The sequence below is a fragment of the Siniperca chuatsi genome, linkage group LG20 (genome assembly GCF_020085105.1).
Source record: "Siniperca chuatsi isolate FFG_IHB_CAS linkage group LG20, ASM2008510v1, whole genome shotgun sequence".
In the NCBI taxonomy this organism is placed as follows: Eukaryota; Metazoa; Chordata; class Actinopteri; order Centrarchiformes; family Sinipercidae; genus Siniperca; species Siniperca chuatsi.
In genome coordinates this window covers 3,335,007-3,356,949 of record NC_058061.1, presented here as the reverse complement: position 1 = coordinate 3,356,949, position 21,943 = coordinate 3,335,007, and the positions used below count along the sequence as shown (strand labels likewise).

Genomic DNA, 21,943 nt, shown 5'->3' with positions numbered 1-21,943 from the left:
CTGCAAATCAGAACAAAAGCAATCAGTCTTTTTGTCATCTTGGCAAAATTTCATAGTTCAATTCCATAAAAGTACATAACACAAAACCACGTTTAAAACGTTAAAAAATGTAATGCAACAACTCATCTAAACCATTCCGCACTCTATCAACCCCAAAGCCCAACCCGGTCTTCTAGGATTTATGTGTATGTACTACTAATTTGCAACAGCAAATATGTTTTATAAGAAATATAACGATGCCACCTGAATTTTGTTTTTCTGTCAACATAATGAGTAAATGTTGATACTTAATATATATTTCAGTTATTTTCCTACAGTATCTGCTCTTGCAATATAATATCTGCAAAGCCTTAAAAATATATGTACATTTTATAACATAATCTTGTGAACTTCTGAAGCCTTTGTTTTATTTTCTTCATGTTTCATGAACCCTGGTACATCATCTTTGTTCCTATGTGTTATTATATATTTCTGCAATAAAAAGGTGCTGTGCACAGAACTCGCACACTATGTTGAGTATTTGAAATGTGTTTCCTTTGTGTCTCCAAACAAGGGAGGTGGCTTAATTTCACAATTTCACTCAGATGTTAACGTGATTAGCGTCAGCTCGAACAAATGCAGCACATGAACGTGCAGTGTGCACAGTATTTCTTCACCAGGAGGTAAAATAAATTAAATTGGCTATGGAGAGTCACAGTCGTAATTGCAGTCGCTGTAGATTCATTAAGTGCAGCTCATTAAGTTCAGTCACAGAAACACCCAAATAACTATGCTTTTCTGTTTGCCAAACACACTTTCTCTGTACAAAGAGACAACGACGAGCATCAATGACTCACAAAAATCCCTGTAGGATTATTTTATTATATATGGTAAGCAATGAGAACCCATTAAACCCCATTAACTGTGTGCTGGTGGCCATCTTGAAGGAGGAAGACCACACACACACTCACACACACACACACACACACACACACACACACGTTCTCATTTATTCAAACAGCTGCTGCCTTCATCAGAGGACAAACAGAAAACCACTTTATATACATTTTCAATCAACAAACACAAGAATAATAACAGCATCCGGTAATCAAGTCATCATCTGAGTCACCTGTGCTGTTTCCCTTCTTCAGTCTTTACCACATTAGCACCATCTTGTGGTCAAATCATATAAAGACAGACATCAAGCTGAGCCTTCTTTCTTTATAGAATACACTGGGACGTTAAAAAGGTGGTTGGCCAACACTGGCACCAATGGTGGAATGTAACTAGGTACATTTTCTCAAGTTGTGTACTAAAGTACACATCTGAGGTACTTGGGTATTTTAATCTCGTGCCACTTTATACTTCTACTCCACTACATTTCAGGTAGAAATACTGTACCTTTTGCTTCACCATATGTGTTTGTTTGACAGCTTTAGTTACTAGTTACTTTACAAATGAAGATTTTTGCACACAAAACATATGAACATGTACAAGAGCAGCTGCAGCTGCAATCAATCGATCGACGGAGAAAAGAATCAGCAGATGGATCCAGAATGAAAAGCATCATCAGCTGCAGTCCGATACAAACCGGTTCAACATGAGCTCCAGCTCCACCAGCTGCAGCAGCAACATCCTGCTTTACATTAATGCACGAGGAATAATAACCTGATGATGATGATGACATTTTCCTGATTATACTTTTATTTAAGTAACATTTTCAACACAGGACTTTTTACAGTGTGGTGTTAGTACTTTTACTGCAGGGGAGACACTACAGGTTAATATGGTAATACATTTAATTAATAGATATCACCATGAAACTTCCCCAGTACATTACTTACATAGAAGACAATTATTTTTTGTATTACAAGTTTTCTGAAATGTTATGTTTAAATATGCAAATGAGGCATTATCTAATTAAAAATGCACTCATTTGCTCACATTTCCAGAACAAAAATCTGAACGTTGGATAAAGCCAAGTTCAATTCTGCATAATGAGTACTTTTACCTACTTATACTTTGAGTACATTTTGCTTGTAATACTTCTGTACTTTTACTAAAGTAACATTTGAACTCAGGACTTTTATAATTTTATAATGGAGTATTTTTAGACCATTTTATCCGAGTACTTTTTCAACTGTTGCTATTAAAGGATCTATTGTCTGTTCACCTGATGTTTTAGATCTGACCACAAGATGGTGCTGAAATGGTAAAAATCAAAAGGCAGGCGACACAGGTGATGGCTTGATTACTGGATGGTGTAATTATCCTACAGGATGCCTTGCACATGTTGACTGAAAATGCATATAAAGTGGTTTCTAACGCATTACTTTCATTTGTCCCCGATGAAGCTGTAAGCTGAGATGTTGATGATGATTCAACATAATGTTTGAATAAAGAAGAAGTCAATACAAAGAAAAGAGTAAGTCTGAGAGGGTCCTTCTCCTTCAAGCTGATTCAACAAGGGAAGGAGGCGAGTGGTGGAAGAAGTATTCAGATCCTTTACTCAAGTAAAAGTAACAATACCACAATGAAAGTACTACCTCACTGTTCCCTGTCAGTGTTTTATTATATCTGATGATTCTGGATTCATGTTCCTGCTGCAGTAATGTGTGTGTTGCATTTTACTGCTGCAGATGTTTCAGGTTGAGCTCATTTTAACTGCTTTATATACTGTTGGGTAGTTTAATCTACAGCAATGCATCATGGTCTATAAGATCATCATGTGTTTGTAGCGTCGCCGTCCTGTGAGAACCACGTATCAGAAAAACTGCCTGTTTTCAGCTTTGTGACGATGCGTTTTCCAGCTGATCCGAGAGGGTTTTTAATAGTTTAACAGACATTCAAAATCTCCACATTTGGAGATACGTGGTTTTCACTGGACAGGAAGGGTAGGAAAAATTGTAATGTGAAAAGTAACTAAAGCTGTTAAACAAATATATAAAGGAGTAAAAAGTACAATATTTATAAGTATAAAGTTGCATAACATGGAAATACTCAAGTATCTCAGATTTGTACTTAGTTACATTCCACCGCTGCAGGACGCGTATGTCTTTGCTCACCACAAACGCTACTGGTCATTAATACACCTTTAACCACAGAGGGAGTGAAATCACCTCAGTCGGTTGAAAACTTACATATTTGTCCAAAGAACTCAAACAAACACTGAGCTTTAAATGCGTCTGAAAGCATTTAGTCAGAATGAATTTCCCTATAGAGAGGCTAACAGACGTTTCTGTCAAGTTTAAAGAATGTAAACTGGCTTTTTATGTCTCTTCTAACTAAGCAACATTTACTTAAAACAGTCTTAAAGCAACAATTCTATAAAAACTATTCAGGCTCTAAAAACACTGTGATGGAGCATTATTGGGGAACCAGTACATGCAGATGGAGAAAGGTAGTGATCATATAATATCACTTGTGAAGTTTTCGGTGAAATAGCATCTTGACTTATTTACAGGTGTGAAAATGCTTCATCGGTGACATGTCAGTTTGATTTATTTCAAGTTAGATATTTGTACAATTTATTGATTTACTCATGCAAGTGTTAAACCAGCGTTATGTACAATGTGGTCTTTGGTGAAAAAACATACAAAAATATAAGAAATGTACAAAATGATGCAATAACATCAAAAATCCAGGATTGTATTGAAAAGTGATGAATCAAAGGTTGTATAGTAGAAGTAGGTATACGTATATTTACTACAAACTATGTGACAGTATAGTTGAGATGATCCCAAGTTCATGACAGTGCAATACTAAACTGCTGGGCTACTCTTTTAATAAATGAATTAATTTAAAGCAACAATGTGTGTTACGTTTAGTGTCAAACAAGAAAAACTGGACCCAAATACAGACTAGGAGGCAGAGCTGGTGCAGATAGATGATTTAATAAAGTTCACAATTGCTTTTTAATTAAGGCAGGCAGAGATGAACCAACCAGGACAGCAGATGAAGAGGCAACTTATTTTATCTTATACTTATACTTATACCCACCTGGTACTTATTTATTTTCTGACCTGTTTTTATAGTGTTTTTATAGTGTATTGTATTATATTTTTTGCTAGTACTTTCTCCTGTGTGCACTGACGTAAAGGCGAGCTGCTGTAACAAAGAGTTTCCCTTCGGGGATCAATAAAGTATTTCTGATTCTGATAGAATAGAGTCCAACAGGTAGAAGACTAAATCCAAAATTCACAAGACAAGAAAACGTCCAAGAAAACACGAGCAGCAAAGGCCGGGACGCTTGACACCTGGTTCAACGCTGACGTGACACCGAACAAAGGGAGACTAAATACACTCAGGTAGGGGAGACAGCGAGACACAGGTGGAACCAATGAGGGCAAGCAAACTAATCACAAGCAGGAAGTAAAACTACCCCAGACACATGAGGGAGAACTCTTACCAAAATAAAACAGGAAATAACAGAACACAAACCCAAAACCATGACAATGTGAACAAAAACATCTCTGAAAAAACTTTGTGAAGAAAATCTACAAAGATAATCTAAAAAAAAATATATAAAAATAAATCCTATATCTGAAAAATATCTATACCAGTAGTACCCAATTACCAAATACCATAGAACTACTGTATCAGTATGAAATACCCTGACACAGCAGAGACAAAGCTATATTGTACGTATTGAAATGAAATTTCAGTATAAAAAAACAAAGCTTGAAAAATAGGTAAAAGGACCATAATAGTGTTTTTGCAAGTTTTAGCTATTTAAGTAAAATCGTGTACATTTTACATTATTTCTGCAACAACCACTTGATGGATTGCCATGAAAGTTTGTACAGACATTCGTGGTTCCCCGATGATGTATCCTAATAGCTTTGTGAGCTCATCGCTTTTCATCTCGTGCCACCGGCAGGTTGACATTTCCGGCTCTAAGTGAAATGTCTCATTTGTCCAGTGCTTTGGTTTATGAACAAATACCCGCAAAACTAAAACCAGCCTCAGCTGTACTTTGTGTTTACTGCTTATTAACACATGTTAGCATGCTAACACGCTAAACTAAGATAGTGCTAAGGGTAAACACGATACCTGCCAAACATCAGCATGTTAGCATTGTCACTGTGAACATTTTAGCATTGACGTTAGTATCTACCTCTGAAGTACAGCCTCACAGAGCTGCTAGCATGGCTGCAGTCTTGTTAACAGTTTTTGGACACCAATGGAGCTCGATGGCACAGAGGAATAAGATACATCAGGTCTTAGATACACAAAAATGATTGATCCTACTTGTTAGTCGGATCAATTCATTGTTGGTTTTGGTCTTTTCATGGGATTTGTTAAGAAAAATAAAAACATATTGCCATCTTTCTCCTGTAACGGTTCCTGTCTTGGGGTCACTTCAGAGGCAGCGTGGTGCCAGCAGCAGCGATGGATGACAGCCCCGTCTTCTCTTCTATCCATTGGTTGTAATTGGTCACTCTGGTGTAAACGCCGGGTCGAAACTCCTTCGCGCAGCCTTCGCCCCAGCTGATCACGCCAAACTGGAAGAGCCTGTTGTCGACCTCGCACACCAGAGGCCCTCCCGAGTCTCCCTGTTGGGTGAGACGAGCAGCATTAAAAGGAAAATCAACAATCTGATCCATGGAAGCAAAGCCAGATCGAGTTTGGACTTGTGGTGAATACCTCGCAGGCATCCTGGCTCCAGTCGGGGCGACCGGCACAAAACATGTTGTCAGTGATCATATTTTCATAATAGTCCTCGTGTCGACACACATCGTCAGCGAGAAGGATCACCTGAGCCTCTCTGAGGTACTGAGACCTGTACCACAAACCTGAAAGAAGAAAAGCTGTTAAAACCAGATTATTATGGTTTGTAAAATACATACAATTATTATTAGAGGTAGAAAAGAACTAATTGCATTTACTTTAAGTGCAGTTTTAGGATGCTGGTGCTTTATGTTCTACTTTTCCTCCATTTCTCTGATGGTCGGAGTTACACTGCGGTTTCACTTTTACTATGAGATATGAACATGAGATAACTTTGATCATGGAAGATTCCTTCTTGACGTTTGGGAACAGTTTACTGTATGTAATTAAATACTTTAAGCTCAAAGGGTCCAAGCTCTGGCTTTCTGGAGCTTTCAGCTGCTTCTCATGTTCTTCACATGGCTCTGGTGTCATACATGGGGGGAAATCCTCTTGGTTCAAGGAGGATCTTTGGCTTCAGATGAGAATGGCCTCCATGTTCTTTCTTCAGCTCCATTCGCTGAAGAAAACCGTGAGATGCAGCTGAAAGCTCAGAGAAGCTAATAAGTGGATCTTTAATAGTATATATATATATATATATATATATATATATTTTGCCACACATGAGATAAGATGAGTGAAATATGGCTGTTGTGGGGTTTAAACCTTTTATATCCAAAATGTCAAGTTTTCGGGAAAAACAGTTGTTTCAACTTTCTTTTATGGCTTCCCTATTGAGGTTTATTCTTTCTTTCCTTTCGTCTTTCAGTACCTCTTTATAATATATTTTTGATACTCGTTTTAGTAAAACTTCAAATGCAGGACTTACTCTATGTGGCCTAAAGTATGTGGACACCCCTGTCCACATACTTTTGGTCATATTGTTTTAGACTTTTACTAGTGTAAAATCATAATAATGTTATCGTGTACAAGTGATTAGTGATAAAAATAACTAGCTTAGAAAATGACTCATTTGCAAAGAAATACACTATATGGCCAAATGTATGTGGACACCTCTGTACATATACTTTAATGTAATTTGGGTTCCTTAGTTCCACTTCAGGGAAATAAGAAGTATTTTAGACAATAGTGTCCTTCCAGCTTTGTGGCAACAATTTTGGGGAAAACCCATTGCGTTTGGTTTTGGAATGACATCACACGTGTCCACTTCACAGACAGACAGGACAAAAGTATTCAGAGGACATTACTCACCGTGTTTCTCCTTTCCATATCCGGCGATCTCACAGGTGAGCCCCGGCTGCAGGCTGTCCTGAGGCGGCGGCAGGCAGACAGTCTTCACCGAGCTGCTCTCCTCTGCGCACTTCCCACGCTGGGCCTTCAGCTTCAGCAGGGCTGCAAAACAGGTATTAAGGAATTACTGCTTTAACTGCATTAAATCATCAATACTGAAGCGTCTAAAGACGTGTTCATACCGATGTCATTGTTGAAGTCCCCCTGGCTGTTGTCAAACCCCGCATGGACGATGACTTCCTCCACCCTGAAAGTCTGCTCCACCGCCGGGTCGCTGTCATTCAGAGCATTTTTCCCCAGGACGACAGAGAAGCGCTGCCCTTCGGTGTGGGAGCTGAAACACAAATTCACAAGAAAGGTCCCGTCACCCTGCGGCTCCGCGGCACCTGCCGGGGTTACGGTAAGGGATCTCGCTCCCTACCCGTCGGGAAAGCAGTGGGCAGCTGTGAGGACCCAGCAGGCTGAGATCAGACTCCCCCCGCAGCGGAACACCTCCTTGGATTTGCTGTGCCAAAATATGGCAGCAACCCACGGGTGGGATTCAACAGTGGCAACTGTTCCACCGACGATCTTCATCTGCTTTCTCCTGGTGCGCTGGCCACACGTGAGCTCTGCAGCTGGGGGGTGAAACCAAGTTCAAAACAGTCGCGTGAAAATGGGGGTAGAATGAGTTCAGTGAGGCAGGTGATTTACCTGGCTGCGGCTCCGTGGGCGCAGGTGCGGGCGGGGCCGGAGCTACAAGATTAGAGAGTTTTCAACGAGGACGAAACGCGCACTGTGGTTTAGATTTTCTAGGAAGACTGCAAAGAGAGAATGCACTTACATGAATCAAAGCTACAACGTGGAATAGCACAATACTCCCACCCCAGCTGCTGGTTTTTCCAAACGTAACACCACGGACGCCGTCTGAAGGAAGGATTTCTGTGGGGGGAAACACATCAAATCAAAGATATTAATTATATAGAGGAGTTGCCTCTGTACTCCAGCACTTTGGATTTGAAATTAAACAATAAGTAAGGAGCTATAAGTGATGGATTTTAGCTTTAAATGCCCTGAAAACAGTTTCTCAATCAGCTTCTTACAATGAGCAGTTACTAAACTTTGAATATAATGTTATAGAGAAATACTTTGGATATAAACCACATTTTCAGGGGCTGGAAAGTTGTTTTTTTTGGGCTGCTTACATCCATATTTGGGTTACAGTACAGCACAGGCCCATTGGCTATGTGTTTTATATGGGCTACACAGTTCATCTGATGTGGATTCAGACACATTCAGGTGACAGCTGAGAGGCAACACTTTAACGTCAGTACAGGATGTGAGACCCAGCGTCTCTCTAGATTTACTTCCTGGTATCTAAATGCTCTTTTGCTACTGTGTCCACTATCTTGTTAGATGCTAAACTGCATTTTGTTGTACCGGTACTGTTACTAGTATCACATTCATTTGGCAGACATTTTTGTCCAAAGTGGCTTTCAGTCCCCCCCCCTACGTACAGTCCACACATCTGCAGCAACAGGTTTCAGTCTCGGTCTGTTCACACTCCACCTGAGCTCCAGCCGCCCACGTAGTAATAGTAACATTTCAAATCCAGTGAAGTACAGGACAAAAACAAGACTGTCTGAATATTTACAGGTTATATATATATGTAGATTTTGAGTTATGGCAGCCTACCTGCAGTAGTTGTGCCTCCCTGAATTGACATCTGAAGACATGAACTGCTCCCTGGTGTTCAAATCCCACGCCTCACATGTTCGCCCACTCTCTGTTTTAGACACTGTGCCTCTGTAGAACAGCCCTACACCCTCGTAGCAGTGGCCACGTTTCGCTAAAGGAACGGCAGGGTGACTCGATTACAAATGTGAAAAAGATGAATGCGAATTGGTTTGCAGTTAAGCCTCTCACCTGTTTCACAGTGTTTCCCCTCAAAAGCGTCAGCACACAAACAAAACATGTGTTCACCGGTAGTCAAGGATGGGACAGAGGTGCCTCCGTTAAGGCAGAACCCACCTGAATAATAAATGAAATGATGAAATTGTACATGTACAGTATCAGAGAGCCTTGACAAAGGTAGAGTTGCTCACCTGAACTTTCAAAGGAGGAGGACGAAACAGAGAGGAGGAGGAGGAGGAGGAGGAGGAGGAAGAAAATGCCTGCCCTCTTCTTTCTCTCAATAATCCCTAAAAGCACAAAACATCTGATAAAGTCTCATGAAAATAAATGCAACATTTCAGTACAAGATAAAAACTGTCCTCACTGCTTCAGCTGCTGCCAGTGCTGCCAGGGTGCAAAGCAGAACACCAAAGCTGCTCTTCGTCATCATGTTGCCTCTCTGCACGGACTGCAGTCCAAACAGGATGAGGGTGCTGGCAGAGAGCTGTATGGTGCACTCCTCAGGGTTCCTCCTGTTTTGTTTGCCGCGTGCAGGGAGGAGTTCCTCGACAGGCCGGCCCACTTAATGTGGTGTGAAGAAATAGCTGTTTGCAGGGCGAGTGGATGAGTAAGCGTTGTTGATCCACTGTGTCAAATTCCCACGAAGCATATCAGTAAGCCGTGGTGTCAGGTTGTACATGCAGGTGCTTATATGGGGAATTTAACAGAATCTGGATTGAAATGAATCTGGATGAAGAATAAAATAAGTTTATGAGTGGACATCACAAACCTGCAGTATGTTGGTTTCCACACCGTGTGACACCTCAGGAACGCTCACCAGTGACGCCACAATTGGGTAACTGATACTACTGTGTGCTAATAATCACCACATGAAGAAGAAATGGTTTCAGTCCTTAACGGGTGTGTCTTTGACGTAAAGTCACAAGGTGTCTGCAACATGTTTTTGGAGTATTATTCAGCACAATGTTTTTTACAGACAGGTTCTAAATGTGGACGATGCTTGGGCATTTGGAAACAGAAACACTGTTCGATTTGAAAATAAAAAAGTGTTAGTAAGTTGTGCTTGAGAGGAAAGGTAGACCACTTCTGCCTCACAAACAGATGCAACTGAAACAAAAGAAATCTGAATTTGACTAATAAACATTTGATTCATTTATGGTTTTTCTTCTTTGCTTGTTTGTTTCTGCCTTAATTTGTTGCATCTGATGTTCTAATTGTATGTGAATATTATGTTTTGTATCTAGAGTCTTAATAATTACTAACATAGTTGTTGTGTGAGTGTATCAAAGAAGGGCTGGATGGCCTGAGCTAGTTTGTTGATTGTGTCACTGTGACAATACTGACGTAGTAGAGTTGCAAAGTGGGAAGAGCATATTTGGGCCCCCCTGGCTCCCGCTCATTTCCCCCGCAGACGGTGTTACCTGACTCACAGTTGGAGCTCTTCATCACGAAACTCTCCCAGTTAAATCACCGGCACAGAAGATTAACAGCTGCGTTATTAAATATGCGTTTCTTTGACAAAAAGTTAGAGAGGGGGGTGGTTCTGTTGAGCCTTCTTGTCGTGGGCCCGACTTAATGAAACACCAGTTATTGAGGGGACCCACCTGATCCCCCTGCAGACTTACCTGCACTCTTACATTCACACACACATTCATACTGAAACCATGTTTGTTTCTTTGGTGAGACCGGTCCAAGCTGTCTCATACCAGAGGGGTTTCTAGGTCGTGGACTAGTGGAACCAGATACACAGTGATGGTGGCTGGACTACTGAGCGGGCCGTGGCATTCACACCAAGTTGCCATTCAAGCCAGCCGGGCCAGTCACTGTAGTTTAACCTGAGCAGACGCAGTGCAGATACAAGGCAGGAGTAGAGTATCTGCTCTTTGCTTAAGTGAGGATAAGATTCAAGGACGCTTTAGAGGTCAGACAGTGGCATGGAGAACTCTCTGAGTTACTATTTGTAAGACCTGTGGAGCTAGATGAGCAGGGATGATGGCTGGACTACCGAGCGGGCCGTGGCAGTCAGATGAAACTGTGGAGCCGGTTTCAGGGTTGGTGCCACCTGTCAGACGGCTCAGTGGGTTTACGACGGGGGCCTTCAGCCTGAATCCCACTGCAGAGCCCAGCGACAGCTCGAACCGTCATTTAGCACGAATACTGCGCATGCTCACCCATCTTTTGGCACATTTTACTGCGTAACTGCCTGAATCTGCTGCGTTTAGCTCCGATGCTGCACACCAGCTTCCTGTCAGGGTTCAGTTTATTTATTGAAGTTCATTCTACTTTAAGTGATTTCTTCATTGTGTGTGTGTGTGTGTGTGTGTGTGTGTGTGTGTGAGATGTACCACTCTGTGTAACTTTGCATTATGTGTCTTGTCTTGTTTGTCTAGTTTGTCTGGCGCTGTCCTATCAGTGTGTGGATGTTTTAATTAAAATTAATTTTAATTTAATTTTGCAGACGAAAATTAGCTTTAAGCTAACTCTGGTGCAATACATGTATGTTTAATATTGTACACGGCCCCCTTTACAAATAAAATAAATGAATAAATATAAGTACACTTGCCTTGCCTTACAGAAGAGAGTAGTGCGTACAAAAACAAAAACAATGCCAGACAGTCGAAGAGCAGTTGTTAAATATTTTATAAGACAAGAAAAAAGAGAAACAATGTATTTAAATCTCATTTTTCTTTCATATTTTCTTTGATTTGCAGTGTAATTTAATTTTAGACATGAAAATACCAACTTTCACTTAATACATTTGAACTTAAATTAAAACCAACCAAAATAATAATCAGTGACATAAATCTAAAGTATATACAGAGTATGGCGTCTGATGAATTCACTGGATGTCACTGTTGCTCTATGAACATCAGAGCTATTTATCCTGATTGTACCTGAAGTGTCCATCCACTGTCCACGGCCTCGTTTTGTATGAATCTGTACTTCAGAAAATAAAACTACCATAAACTACACATGACATGATGTAATGTGCTGATACAGGTGATGATGATGAGGATGATGGGGATGATGGGGATGAAGATCTGAGTGTGTCAGTCTTCATACCTGCATCTGAATCGTTGACCTACATGTAAAGCAGGGCTGTTTTATCCAATTTATAATGTGAATGAAAGCAAATATGTACATTAGGATCCCGGAAGTCGTCAAGTTTGGATCCTGCTTGGTTTATGCTACCTTTAAGGGCCGTCGGAATTATTATATCTTGAGCAGACATACAGTAGAAACAACAAAGACAGATTTTGTTTAACTCAAATATGGTGTGTAACATTATTTTAGGTCATTCTTGTAGAAGCAGTAACATAATTTAAACCACCATCTTTAAAGCAAAAAGCCTTTTGTTAATGTTAGCCCAAAGGTTTATTTTTTATTTTCTAATGTTTTATGTATTTTATCTGTTTGTTTTACTGGGTTTTTTTCTTATTTTATTTTTTGGGTATTTAATTTAATTTAACTCTCTTATACTTTATTTTGCCTGATTTTATTTTTGTATTTAATTGTTGTGCTGGATTGTTTTCATTTTGTTTTCCCGTGTAAAGCACTTTGTAACTTTGTTTTGAAAGGTGCTACATACATAAGGTTTATTTTTATTATTATTTATTGTTATTCTATGATTCTGTGTGAAGCTGTGGTATTTTTCTGGCCCGGGGCTGTGTTTTACTGTGTGTTTAGTTTTTGGTTTGTCTGTTTGTCTGTTTGTTCTTCTTTTTTTATTGTTTTGTTTTTATATTGTGAGTTTGTTACGGTGGTCATTGTCAAGATCGATCGATGTGGGTCGATATGTATAAAAAAAATTAAAACTAAATCATACAAAAGTTATTATTACATATTCACATTTTTCCTCCTCTTTGTGTCAGCACAAAATAAACACAACCACGACGTAAGCATTTTGTCAGTTACAAGCTTAAAAAAACAACAGCAGCAACATCTAGTTTTGGCATGCACACGCTTGAAGCTGGAGTTTCCGAGCAGCTCCTGAAGGCCGCGGGAGCGCAGCGCAGCGGTGGATGAGGGAGATTATCCTCCTTTACTGCGACTCAGTGTTAACGCGGATCCACGCAGGCAGGAGCTGGTTTGTGACACAAAATGGGAAACGCCGACAGCAGACTTCACTTCAGGAAGGCGGTGATTCAGCTCACAACCAAAACACAGGTCGGTTTTTTTTAACAATAAAACAGTGTAAAACACAGAAACGTACGTTGAGCGCGTCGGTTTGTGGTTTTAATTTCAGCCTGTGGAGATAAAGTTGGTGTGCCAGATGGTAGCCTCAGCTGAAGCCCAGATGACACAAAGTAGAGAGAAAAAACAAGGGAAACACTGCAGGCAGGTTATATTGGTGATTTCCAGACAAAACACTAACATATCTCATCAAATGTTGATTTTGTCTTCCAGTATTTGTGCTGTTTAAGACACTGGAAACACTCATTTTTGGCCTTTGGAGAATTTGAGTCTTTCCCATTTGTTTATTTAGTGAAATGATCCTTAAATAACTTGAACATGTGACTTGACAAATGTTGAATTTAATTAGTTTTGCAGCAGGCGGAAGAAACGCGTTTCCCTGACAGGTGCATTTAAGGTGGAATAACTAGATAACAGTTGATCCAGCCTGCTGTGTGTGTGCGGGTTAAAGCTGCAACAGTTAGTCCATTATTAGACGAGGCTATCGACAGACAGTTAGTCGGCATTTGAGTCATTTTAAAAATATTTTTGTTTTGATAGTAAACCTGAATGTATTTTGGTGTTTGGACAAGACATTTAAACGTTTTTTACATTTTAAGACAAATGATTAATCAGTTAATCGAGAAAATAACTGTCCGATTAACTGTTAATGAAAAGTATCGTTAATTGCTGCCCTGATGTGGGTATTTAGTGTCCTACATGTGTCCGAACTATTTATGTGCTGATTTTAATGTTTGACTGTCGCATCTCACATTCCTATATTTAGAGCTGAAATGATTAGTTGAATAATCGATTAGTTGATCGACAGAAACGTAATCTGCAATTATTCTGCTAATCGATTTTATTGTTTAAGTGGTTTTTCAAGTAAAAATACATCACAGTAAACTCAATATCTTTGGGTTGTGGACTGTTGGTGAGACAAAAAATGTTGTTTGAAGACTATTATAATAGGTATTTTTCACTATTCTCTGACGTTTTATAGACCAAACGATTAATCGATTAATTGATAATGATAATAATTACACTATTCAAGCTGTTTATTGGAGTAACCTTAAGGAAGCTTCCAAGCAGAGGTGAAGACAAACAACTACAAAAAGACACAGCTGATGGCTGCAGGGTTTAATAATAATCATCTTTATTTAAAAAAAGTTAAAGTGTCAATACAACAATGTAAAAATACTCCAAATAAAAGTCCTGCATTCAAAATCCTATTTAGGTAAATGTACAGAAGTATTATCAGCAAAATGTACTTAAAGTATCAAAAGTACTCATGCAGGAAAATGTCCCCTGTGACTGATATTATATAATATTATTATTATTATTATTATAATTAATGACATTATTAGATTGTTAATCCTGATGCATCACTGTTAGAGCTGCATTTTACTGTTGTAGCTGCTCGAGGCGGAGCTGGTTTTAACTGCTTTATAATACAAAAACACAACACAAAGTCAGAGAAAACAGGAAACAGTAAAAAACTTTATGAAATTTAGGGAGTAATAAATTAAGGTAAATAATTTAAGAAGACATTAAAATAACATAAAGACATTAACACAATCATACACACGAGTGCTCGGATGATGTAGAAAGTAATATTACATTCTGTTTTCATTTGACTATATTTGGCAGCTGTGTTGTGAATAATATATTCAATAGCGGGTGCAGAATCACGACTGCTGTCCTCATCCCGAGGTCAGCGCTCAGTGATGTGGCTGCTGTGGTCTGGGATCATGTTAAAAACACACACACACACACACACACACACACACAGACATGCTGTATACAAAGTGATGTGTTGGTGTGTGTGTCCTCTCCTGCAGCCTGTAGAAGCCACAGACGATGTCTTCTGGGATCAGTTCTGGGCCGACTCCTCCACCACCGTCCAGGACGTCTTCGCTCTGGTGCCGGCGGCAGAGATCAGAGCTGTCAGAGAGGAGTCTCCGTCCAACCTGGCAACCCTCTGCTACAAGGTGACCAGAGGAAGGAGGGGTTACTCTACAGGAGGCCGTGTTTCAGATGTTAGCTGCGAGGAGTCCAATGTGTCGTCTTAGCGCAGCTGCTCTCCATCCTGGATACAGTCCGAGTCAAAGGAATGCTGCTGTTTGTTGTTCCCACACTTTAAGTGTTACACACATCAGTGTTTGTCGAAGTTCAGTGGTTATTTGAGTAAAGCAGATGGGGTTTTTTTTTTTTTTAAAGACCTGGCTGAAAATAAAAATGTTCAGCAGAAGAGACAAAGAGAGAGCGAGACATGAGATCCTACATTTCTTGCAACAAGGAAAAGATTTGTAGTTGAGATAAAGTCATTAAAAATACCGGTTGAGTAGGTGCTGCAACGTGCGTCCGCGGCACAGAGTATCAAACACTGTCAGCTCAGAGTCGAAATCTTTACTTATTGATCAAATAGTTCCTGATTTAAGTCAAAATGTCGCCACTTTCAGACTTTTCTATTTAGGCAAAGTTCTTGCACAGCTGCTTGTGTTTTTACAACGTTTAACATTTGAGCACTTTGCCTTCTTTTGCTAAATTTAAAAAAGTTTTGTAGAAAAAAAAAGTTCCTCAAAGAAGCGTTTCGAAAAAAGTATTGTTTTGGTTTCTTACTGAAATTCAAGAATCGTGTCGGCACTATAGGAAAATGTGGCAGTATTTAAAGGAATACTTTGCCTTTTGAGGAAATACGCTCATTCACTTTTTTTGCACAAAATAAAAACAGAAGTTCGACACCACGCTCATGTCTGTATGGTAAATATGAAACTACAGCCAGGAGACCGTTAGCTTAGCTTAGCATAAAGACTGGAAACAGGGGGAAACGGCTAGCCCATGTCTTATCATTTCTTGGTCGGGTGCAGTGACTTCCTGGAGTCTTGTCGTCAACGTGAGGTTGCCAGGCAACCACAACATATGTTTTTTACACTTAGGTTTCTGTACAGATTTAACAAACAAGATCTAATGTGTTAATTAGTGAACCTTAGAGGTGCTGGTAGGCTGATTTTGGTATTGTAATATTATCTTCTCATCTAACTCTCAGCAAGAAAGTAAATGAATGTGTTTCAGCTCTTGAGTGAAGCAATATGATGTTTAATCTGAGTGAAACCTTCAAACCTAAAACTACATGTTTCTTACAGCTGCACCATTCCATCAAATGTAAGTTTTCTAACTGTCTTGTGCATCGTTTTATGCACATTTCCCAAAATTCAGCCTATTATATTTGGTATTTGGAAACTTTGGGATCTCCACTAGAATTCAAGATGAAGTTCTGCGGATTTGAACAAGGTTTGGCTGCACAGCGTGAGGTTTTAATGACTGACCCACCGGTGGCTGAGGGACTCCTATCTTTGCTGTCTGTGAAAATCTTTAAAAAAAAAATGTTTTTAATTGAATTGCTTTAAGTTTTGGAGATACAGATGTGACAGTATGCGTGGGAGACCTGCTTAAGTTTGGTGGTAAAGGACAGAGAGGATATCTTTTCATTTTTGAAAAGGTTGAACACAGAATCTTACTAAAAAGATATATCTGTGGAATTAAAATCATAAATGAGTAGACGCCTGACTTTAAAGCATCAGTACAGTCTTAAAGTTTTCCACATGTGCTTTTGTCTCAGGCCGTGGAGAGGTTGGTCCAGGGTGCAGACTCCGGCTGCCCCTCAGAGAAACAGCGCCAGATTGTCCTGAACTGCACCCGCCTGCTCACCCGCATCCTGCCGTACATCTTTGAGGACGCCGACTGGAGAGGCTTCTTCTGGTCCACCGTGCCCGGAGCCGGCAGATCAGGGGTACGACTCCGACACAAAATCTGTTACAGGAAGTAGTGGAGAGAGGCCAGGTCTTCTCCAGAAACTTTGCTGAGGGCTTGTATAACTTTTGCACTCTCTGGTGTGTCGTGTCCTGTTTGACACTCAGTCTGCGGCCTCCCTCTGCTCAGAGAACACGAGGAGTGTGAAGCTACGGCACCGCAAAGTCTTCAGGCTGTAAACCGCATCAGTGGTCGCAGTAGCGGATGTGATGTTCATTAATGATTTCACATTGGAGCTTGTGAAAGAGTATCTGATGCTGTTATCCACTTCAGTCCTGCGAGTGCGTTGTAATAGGAAAGGAATGCGTCGAGGAAGCAATAATCCCCTTTTTCTACAGGTTAATTACAAACCAACCTGTGTGTGTGTGTGTGTGTGTGTACGTACTCATCTGATATTAGTTGTATTTACTGTAAAACCTGAAAGCTTTGCCTCTCCTCAATCTCTTTCTCCTCCAGTCTTATGATCTAAATTACTGTTTTAATTCTTTAATAGACAGGAAGTCATTTACTGGCAGAGCTATTATTAGTTTGATGTGGAAACATTGGTTAGTTACCTTCTCATGTCGACAGAGCCTTTGGATAAAAATAATATTTTTTTTACATTTTAAAGGACCAGTTCACCCAGTTTTTCCAAAAGTTATAAAATTGTAAAACCAGTCTGGGGATTATCTTGAGCAACTGGGACATTTGCTAATTAGCACTAAGCACAAAGTAGAGCTGAGGCTGATGGGAAAGTTTGACCTGATGATGGCGCTAGAGGAGAAGTCAGTAGGATTCATCCTCTGGGGATCATGAGCTGTTATATTTTAGTCTGGACCAAAGCGGCGGACGGACCGACAGACACTGCCATCCCTAGAGCCACGACACTAGAGTGGCTAAAAATCATTACTCAATGTCCATTTACTAGCTTTTTCCAGAGCTTTCAATCCCGTCTCCACTCTTCTGACTGTGAGATGCGGTTAAAAGTTCCAGAAAAGCTAGTAAGTGGACGTTGAGTTATGAGGATTTTTTTTTTTTTTTGTCAAACTACTATGTTCGAGGTCAAGAATGAACTTTCAGTCTTCAGTTGGGATATTATTTCTGTAAAAAGACATTTTCGTTTGAAATTTTCTATTTTAATGTTTCAACGCTTTTATCACCAAAAATCTGAGGCACCCTGTGGAGTATTTGAGCAGCTTGCTGTTATGTTTGAGTCTTGTGCTTGCAGATGAGGACGCAAAAGTGTGTACAATCCCACGCAGGCGATGTGATTGCTCCCTGCAGTTTTATGCTTTTCCACTGATCAGCAGCTGGTGGTAGTAACGCGCCAAGGAATGTAGCAAAGAACAGGGAAGAAGAAGATGGTAGGTTTCAAAATATTGAAACCTACAAATGTTTTATGAGAAACACTTTTGTTAGACCTCATGGATTCATGCAATGTGTTTGTGTGAGTAACACTTCTGTTTACAGAAAAAAATCCACAGGTACCTTTTAAATCGGCAGAAATTGGCGATTTGAAGACCTTTACCCTTGGGGGAAAAAAACAACAACTTTATTTTTGGATCTTTGGTTGTATTTATTGGTTGATGTAAAAAAAAAAAAAAAAAAATGCAATTGGTAGAGATGGGGGGAAAAAAAAGGAAATTATAAAATTTTCCTTCAAACTAATTCCTAGAAGTAGATGTATAAAACTGCAGAAAGCAGCCTGGGACAGCCTACAGTACGATGTGTTGTTTTGGAAGCAGCAGACGGAGGAATCCTATCCGTCTCGAACAGTCGAATCTGTCGGCAGCCTTTCAGCTCTCCAGACATCAGAGGATTTTAGGCCCTTTCAGACTCCCAGTTCTAATAAGTGATGGTGCTGTCTGCTTCAGGATCTGGACTGTAAGATGAGACTGTTGCTGCTGCTCTTGAGGTCACTGTCTGAAACCAACCCCCTCCCTCCTCTCCCCCCGCCTCCGCCTCCACCTCCCGACGGCGGCTGGTTCTCTGGTTACCTGGTCGGCAGGGGACCCGTGGTCCAAACACTGCCCATATTGTGTCTCCCCCTCCTCCTGGCCAGTGGTTGAATTAGAGAGGGATTGAATGTCCCTTAATTAAAGTGTGGGACTGAGGTAAAATGCAAAGCTGTAGCAGTTGGAACAGGCTAATGGGTTGCTTGTAGTTGTATGAATTCAGTTTGTGGTTCTGCAGTGAAATACTGTTACTGACTCAGTTTGACGGGACTGTGTATTTATATATAATACATTACATATTCATTCGTATACAGTATGAACTAAACTACTCTTTATGGCCACTGGATACAGGGTGTGGACGCAATAACGTAAACATCTGTAATATCAAATGAAATCCAATGACGATGCTAAGTTTTGATTTCTGAGGCTATAGTTTGTGGTGCTATTATATCGGATTGTATTATGTTTAAAGAAATAGTTTGACACTTTACACTCATTCGCTTTCTTGCCGAGAGTTAGATGAGAAAATCGATACCACTCTCACGTCTGTACGGTAAATATGTAGCTGAAGACGGCAGTCAGTTAGCTTATCTTAGCGCAAAGGCTGGAAACAGGGGGGAACAGCTAGCCTGGCTCTGTCCAAAAGTAACAAAATCCACCTCTAAAGCTCGGTACACAAACAGAAGTGTAAAAACGACAATTTGTGGTTTTACGGGCCGTTGTGTGGGACTATTTCTTGGCTAGGTGCAGTGACTTCCTGGAATCTCCACTGGTTTCCTGGCAACCTCACGGTAACAACGACACTCCAGGCTAGCCGTTTCCCCCTGCTTCCACTCTTTATGCTAAGCTAAGCTGAGCTAAGCTAACCTTCTCTTGGCTGTAGCTTCATATTTAACAGACAGATATGGGAGTGGTGTTTATCTTCTCATCTAACTCTTGGCAAGAAATTGAATAAGTGTATTTCCCAAGATGTTTTTTTTTCTTATACCTGATGATATTTTGTGTGTTTACCTGGTGTTAGCATGTTGTGTTTGTTTCACGGCTGCTGCTTGGGAATGCATTCCCCCCCCCATGTTTTTTTTAGGTGTTCACATTATTCCGTTTTGGGAGATTTCTGCTTTTCCTCCACTATATGTACCTTACAGCTGGAGTTACAAGATATTTTGCAGATTTTATGTTCAACAGAAGAAAAACTGCTAACATCACCTTTCTTTATTCACCTCCTTCCTCCCTCCCTTCGTTACTTCCTTGCTTCCACCGTCCTTCCTTCTGTGTTTCCCTTTCCTGCTTTATTCTTACTTACCTCATCAAAGAATCAGAAAGCATAAAAAATCATCATCATCATCTATTTAGTAGCTGTTCTGGAGCTTTCGATCATATTACATGATCTTCATCAGTACATGGAGTTTGCTATTTTTAAGCCAACGTGGAAAAAATGAATTTGAACATCTACATTTCCATGACAACTTGGCAAACTCCACGTGATGTGATCAAAAGCTCCAGAACAGCTACTAAATGGACCTTGTGGTGAGATTGTTTCTCAGTTGGAGAGATTATGTTTTCACCGGACAGCAAAACTAAACTCTACTACTCTATGAACTTTTACTTTGGATACTTCAGTACATTTAATACTCGTTTACTTTTACCTAAATAACACTTTGAATGCAGGTTGTTTACTTGTTATGGAGTAATTTCACACTGTGATGTTGCCACTTTACTTATTCCACCTCTGTTAAATACATAAATAAATTAACTTGAATGTGAGCGAGTTACTTTGCGCCTCAAATCTCACAGATCATCACGTTCTCTAAATATGAATCGTGTCTGTAAGGTCAAAACCACAAATGTGACTCGTCTCTTTATCCTCCAGCGTTTGGACGAAGATGGCGATGATGATGAAGCACGGCCGCTGGCTGAATCCCTGCTGATGGCCATCGCTGACCTGCTCTTCTGTCCAGATTTCACTGCTCAGAGCCACAAAAAGAGCAGCCCAGTGAGTCCACTGCCCCTCTACATTACACTGCGATTCATGTGTGGCAGACATTCAGCTTTGGCCTCATTATCCCACAGTGCAGCTGGAGGCGATCATATCCAGCATCTAATTAAGGAGACTGACCAAAGCATCGCCTCGGGCTTATTCATTAACTGGTAATGACATTTCTGCAGCACATCTGGTGTTGCTTAAAGGAATAGTCAACATTTTGGGACATTTGCTTATTTGCGTTTTTCCGAGAGTGAGGTGAAAAGATCGATATCAATCTCATCTCTGTGCATTAAATACAGAGCAGAGGATGTGGTTAGCCTAGCTTAGCATAAAGACTGGAGGCAGGTGGCAACAGCTAGCCTGATTCTGTCCAAAGTGTAAAAGTACAACCAAACAACACCTTTTTAAAGCTCACTAATTATATGTTATAGCTTGTTTTTTTTTTTTATCCGTTCAGAAAGAGAAATGGAAAAATTACAATTTATGTTTTCAGGGAGAGTTAAATGCCCGACTTATTGCTTGTTGAACAACAGCCGGTGCACTGACTGTGCACAGCTTCCTGTTCATGCACCAAAACCTAGACACCTCACTGTGAGGTTTCCAGTTTTTTGTGCCTAAAAATATAGTCATCAAATTCCATTACAATAAAGGTTATAGTCTACAAAACTTTTCAACAAACATTTACTTTCCTAAATCTCCATTAAATCCTCATGTTTTTGATTATATTATGAGCAGTTTTCCGACAAAGGACTGACCAGAGATCGCTACAGACCAACCGGTCTGCCTACACAGGGTCGATGGTGAGCCGCTACCCTGTGTCTCTTGCTAGCTTGGTACTACGTACGTTTCCTGGCTGATGTTCCACCTTTACAGCAGCACATAAATCATCCGCCGGGTTCGTCTGTGGATAGAGATGCTATACAAGAAGTACTGGGCGGATGGATACACTGTTGTTCGTCAAGAAATAGCTCCAACATGGAACACCCCTATGTTCTGGTAAAAAAACAAAAACAAGGTATATTCTGTAAATGATGCAGTTTTAGTACTTTTTAACTTTGGATAGAGTTAGCCAGGCTAGCTGTTCCCAACTGCCTCCAGTCTTTATGCTAAGCTAGGCTAACCATGAGCTGCTCTGTACTTATCGCACAGACATGAGGTTGATATCAATCTTCTCATCTTACTCACACAAAAAAGCTAATAAGTATTC

General features: G+C 40.3%; 2 protein-coding genes across 5 annotated transcripts in view; one reads left to right on the top strand and one right to left on the bottom strand.

The window, feature by feature from the left end:
* Positions 1-3,853: 3,853 nt before the first annotated feature.
* Positions 3,854-10,278, bottom strand: plaub (plasminogen activator, urokinase b). Its single transcript, XM_044179468.1, has 11 exons — positions 10,254-10,278; positions 9,024-9,119; positions 8,845-8,949; positions 8,614-8,767; positions 7,763-7,860; positions 7,633-7,674; positions 7,361-7,556; positions 7,122-7,273; positions 6,901-7,041; positions 5,626-5,774; positions 3,854-5,534 (listed from the first exon to the last, which is right to left on the bottom strand). The coding sequence occupies exons 1-11, from the start codon at positions 10,276-10,278 to the stop codon at positions 5,337-5,339; spliced, it is 1,356 nt and encodes a 451-aa protein (XP_044035403.1). The 3' UTR covers positions 3,854-5,336.
* Positions 10,279-12,841: 2,563 nt separating this feature from the next.
* Positions 12,842-21,943, top strand: part of hid1b (HID1 domain containing b) — a 21,103-nt gene continuing 12,001 nt past the window's right edge. For 3 of the 4 annotated variants that reach the window (XM_044179553.1, XM_044179552.1, XM_044179551.1), the window contains exons 1-4: positions 12,843-12,999; positions 14,847-14,996; positions 16,628-16,798; positions 20,623-20,745. In XM_044179553.1, the coding sequence (XP_044035488.1) occupies positions 12,934-12,999; positions 14,847-14,996; positions 16,628-16,798; positions 20,623-20,745 (510 nt within the window). In that variant the 5' untranslated portion in view covers positions 12,843-12,933. Of the gene's footprint in view, positions 13,000-14,846; positions 14,997-16,627; positions 16,799-20,622; positions 20,746-21,943 lie in introns of all 4 variants that reach the window. The other variant, XM_044179550.1, reaches the window with a different exon arrangement.